Source organism: Convolutriloba macropyga, chromosome 13 (genome assembly GCF_964194025.1).
Source record: "Convolutriloba macropyga chromosome 13, txConMacr16.3, whole genome shotgun sequence".
Lineage (NCBI taxonomy): Eukaryota > Metazoa > Xenacoelomorpha > Acoela > Convolutidae > Convolutriloba > Convolutriloba macropyga.
The window spans coordinates 21,459,472-21,464,331 of NC_134480.1; the positions used below are offsets into that span (position 1 = coordinate 21,459,472).

The following is a 4,860-nucleotide window of genomic DNA, read 5'->3' on the forward strand; positions in this document are numbered from 1 at the left end:
TTATCGAGTAGATAACAGGTGGGCCCCGTTCTATAACTTTTGATAAATGTGTAACATAATTTCTTTTCGAACTGCCTTCAGTTACGTGCCACTTGTATCGAGATCTATTTGACTAGATTTCAACATGAGTGGGGTATTGCGTCAAAATACATCAAATTGAAAAACGAAATCACTCTGACAATAACGAAAACTCAGATTTGAGAACTTGTCTGTTATTTTTCCGTTGCTGTCAACACTTACTGCCACTAACAAAATACTTTTTCAAACAATAAATCTTCCTAACTACAAATTCCAATTCTAAAATTCAATTCAATGCCGAGATCCCCTTTTGGTGTTTCTCGACTGTCGCATATTGTCTATTTTATCCTTCATTTTCCCGTGCAACCTTGCAGAATTTTCCTGCCTGCTTGTCATAACAGGTGGGGGAGGATCTCTCATATTCTGCCTCGCTTTCCTTTTCACGTCTTCCCGATTGCATCCGTGATTTTCGGGACATCTATGCATTGAACAGAACGCCGAGTCGCAATAATTACACTTAAAGAACAAAGTTACAATACTTGTTTTGCATTTTGGTTCGTTACACACGCTGTTAAGTTGCTGAAAAGCGTCACATAATTCTTCAAAATCATCGTCACCAAGGTTGTCAATTTTGGATTTCGTTTTCTCTTTGAAAGTTTTCTTTGGTGCTGATTTACCAGACTGTTTTGTTTTCTCCAATTTTGCTTTTTGAAGCTTAGCACAGTGAAGAACATGCGTTTCCAAGTTTGCCTCTGGAATGTTTTTGAAACAAATTGAACAAAGAACAGATTTTTGATCAATAGTTTGCATTGAACTAAATTCCGCATTGTTGTCATTCAAATTAAGCATAGCATCTTTTTCTTCCGGTTCGTCCATAAATTCATCAGTAAACAGGAATTTACCTTTAAGATTGGATTCTAAATTTCTTTGAGTTAATATATTGCTATCACTACTCGAAACTTGCGCAATTTCTGGATTTGAATCAACAACTTGGTTAAGTTCACATGCACGTGACGAACAATGGGAATCAGTATCTCGCAATTCCTTTCTTTCTTCAATTGCTGTTTCCTCAAGTTCTTCTTCTTCTGCTATTGCTTCATTGTCATGATCATCATTCTGATCGATAATGACCTCGGCATTTCCCCCGTTGGTCGAAAAAGCGACTTTGGTCAAAACTATTCTTCGATTGGATCCGGTTCCAACACTTGCATGTTTAAGACCTCGTTTCTCCGCTTCATCGTGAACAAAAGCTCTCGCAGCAGCTGGTAAACTTTTTGGAAATTTCATTTCTTTTCGTTGGTTCTTGGCCAAAAACTGATCAATTTCAATAAGCAATGCTTTCTTGTCAAAATACGTATCACCATTTTTGTCTGTTCTCATTATGGGTCCACCAGTTTTTAGTGGTTCTTTCTTCGAAGCAAATTTGTTCCTCGATTTTGAAGGATTTTCTGAACTTTCTTTGTTTGTGAACGACCATTCCATATCCGGTTTTTCCAAATAGTCCGCAGCTGTAAACGCAACACCATTTTGTGATATGTACTCAACCATGCTGCTCAATGTTTTATCAACTTTTATAGTTTGTGAGTCACAAATCACACAAACATGCCGTTTTGCGCGTGTTATGGCAACGTTCAAGCGCCTCGATTCCGAAAGGAACCCAATTTCAAAGTTAGGATTACTCCTCACTAATGACAACACAATCGCTTCTTTCTCGCGACCTTGAAAACCATCAACACTGCGAACCTCTATATTCGGGTGCTGCTGTGATATTCGTGATTTAATCAGTTCTAGTTGAAGGTTATAAGGTGATATAACAGCTATTTCACGTTGAGGAATTCCTATTTTGAGCAAAGTTTTCACATGGTAGGCAACTAGATCAGCTTCCGCTTCATTTCCTTTGCTTTCTTCATTAGCTGATTCCAGTTCATACATGTCACATCCATCAGTATCAATCAACATCATGCCACAATTAAGGAGGAATTCATTTTCACCTAACGATTCTGGATTCGAAAAGTTCAGCAGATTTTCCAAGCTTCGATTCTCAACTTCGGCAGTTCCGAACTTCAACTTTCCCTGATAAAATTGTTCAGAGGCCCAGTTCATAATGATATTATTCATCCGATATTGAATGTCCAGAAGCTTGACTAAATCTGGATGGGTGGCTACCATTCGTTCGAGCAATGAGATCGACAATCCTTGTTTTTCGGCATCCTTAAATTAATAAACATCCACAATACATGACACTAAACAGACTGTATAAATCTGCAACATCCGAAAATGCCAGAACTAACCTCGCGATAAGAGACTACTAGGTCTGGATTTTGATCAACAGAGCTGATCAGCAAACTTGTCTGCATTTTGATCAATTTAAAGTTCCATTTTCACTGACGATAAAACACTTGCCGAGAAAATTGCAACTTTGGACCTCCCCTTTTAACACGTCATTTATAGTCATCATGGACGAGCTAACGCGTTACACTAAAACCATTTTGAAATGTGTGGCTCATCCATTAAATTGAATCAAATCAATCTTTTCAGCTAGGGTACTATGTTTTGGGCATATTTTGGAGAAAATATTCAGCCACAAAAAATTGTCAATACAAAAAACGAAAACTGAGCTTAAAATTTGATCACGTGCGCTACGAGGGAGGGTGGGTAATTTCCTTCCTTTACCTGTGACATCACAGTAGGCGGCAATTGCTGATGATCTCCGGCAATGACCAGTTTTTTCGCATTCAACAGAGGAATCCAACTTTCGACCTCAATTGCTTGACCACATTCGTCAATAACACAAACATCGAAAAACAACTCCAAATCCTTGCTATCGAGCAGCCGAAATGTTCCGTCTTCGTGTGCTGAAGAGCAAGTTGATAAAACCACATTCGAATTTTCGATCAACTCTTTTATGCATTTCTCTTCAAGTTGTCTTAGATCTTTCTTGAGACCCGGTAACTTTCTAGATGCTTCTTTGAAATCCGAATCGTGCGTTGATGTAGCTGCCTGAACGCTTAATGTTTGCTTTGCTTTCAGAATTTCATGTCTCAAATCTCTAATAACGTCACTGAAATCACTTTCCAAGATCTTTGAATCAATTGTGAAAAGTTTACTGGTTTCTGAGGCTCTAGCCGGATGACCCAGTCTGGTCATTTTGAGACCTGGTGCTTCTTTTTTGAACTTGAAAAGCTGAGTGACAAGATTGTCCACGGCAACATTAGACGGCGCACAAGCTAGCACTTTATTGCCTCGACTTATCTCGTGAAGGATATATTCTACAATTGTTGTTGTCTTCCCAGTTCCTAAATGCATTATTATATCCAGTCCAAAAAAGAACTGATGTCAGAACCTAAAAAGCAAGAAAATGGCAAAAATGACACCAAATACACCAAAATCTCGCTAAATATCAGCAAAGAAAACAATGCAAGCTAGAATTTTATTAGATAGCTAGAAAGTTATTCCGAGACTACGTTGAGAGTAGCGTACACTTGGAGCATTTTCTGAGCCAGAACTTTCAAACTGCTCACAACAGACACACTCCCGTCGTTGTCGAGCTCAAAGGAAGCGCCTCATTCAATAATCGAAAAAAAAACAAATTCCTACGTTTAGAAAAGTGAATTCATTTCTCAAAGACACAAAGAAATAAGAGATTTGTTGCTGGATGACTTGGCCTGTCTTGCTTGATTCTTCACTCTCAAAAAGAACAGCCTATTCTTAAGTGACCATTACCTGGTGGTCCATGTACAATAGCCAAATGTTTCTGAGCCAGACAAAAGCCAACACATTCCTTCTGCGTCTCATTCAAATCCATGTTGAACAAACTCAATTCAGGCGAACGATTTAACGTTTCAGCTTTCGCTCCACCATGACTGATTTCAGTGTGATTACAATCTTCAGAAATGTCTTTGAAAAGTAAAGTCAAAACGGAAGAAATAGCCAGTTTGACACCATTTTTTCCAAACCCATTTGAAACTCGTTTCGCTACTTTGTTTAATCTTTTATAGGTCACATCCGAGGGCATTTTTGTCACACACAAATCTTTGATAGACTGAAAATTTGAGGAGTAGCTTTGAAAGACTGCGCTTGGCAACGAATCACAAGTTATCGTCAGAGTGTTGGCCGAGAGTTTCGTAACTGTTGCATTAACACCACAACTACTGTTGATATGTATAGTTCCTCCAGATTGTTCATCGTTTGAAGGTTGTTTATTTTTGGACTCAGAAAGTGAAGTAAAATTGACAACGTCTCCAGTTTTCAAAGCAGGGTTCCCAAGCGATCCGTGATGGATTTTCGCCAACGTTATAATATGCCGTCCAAACATTCCGATACAGTGCTCTGTAATGACTAAATTGTACAGACCAAACCCCATTCGTTCCAGAGTTTTGGAACTGTTCTTTTCAAAAATTTCACTGTAAGACTGGAGCTCAGCATTCCGTTCAAGTTCCAATAACTTCAATTGCTTGTTGGCAAATGTCTCCATTGATTTATCCATTTCTACCCTTAAAATAACAAACCAATTTTAATCGGTTGAAGTAAACGCGTATTCATAAAGGACGCTCTTTGTGGCTGCATTATCGTACCATGCCGTTTAGTATGTGACATATGAAGGGGGAACGATGGAAGGAATCTCTATGGGTTTTTCATCTCTACGTCACGGCTAAAAATCCAAATCTTGCATTTAAAGGGGTCCAGGAAATAAACCCCCTCCCCCTCACAGAAAAACCCACCTAATTTTAGATAAGCAATAAACCCCCCAGGAAATAAACTCCCATGGAAATGAATTCCCACGGGAAAAAAACATTTTAAATTTCAATTTTGGTCGTGATCATTTGTTCGGTTGTGATAGTT

At 38.6% G+C, this 4,860-nt stretch overlaps 1 protein-coding gene across 1 annotated transcript; it reads right to left on the reverse strand.

Moving 5' to 3' along the window:
* Positions 1-254: 254 nt before the first annotated feature.
* Positions 255-4,507, reverse strand: LOC142351412 (DNA-binding protein SMUBP-2-like). The gene is made up of 3 exons (XM_075403417.1): positions 3,742-4,507; positions 2,692-3,314; positions 255-2,229 (listed from the first exon to the last, which is right to left on the reverse strand). Exons 1-3 carry the CDS (start codon positions 4,502-4,504, stop codon positions 310-312), a joined length of 3,306 nt encoding a protein of 1,101 aa, XP_075259532.1. The 5' UTR covers positions 4,505-4,507; the 3' UTR covers positions 255-309.
* Between the last annotated feature and the right edge of the window lie 353 nt (positions 4,508-4,860).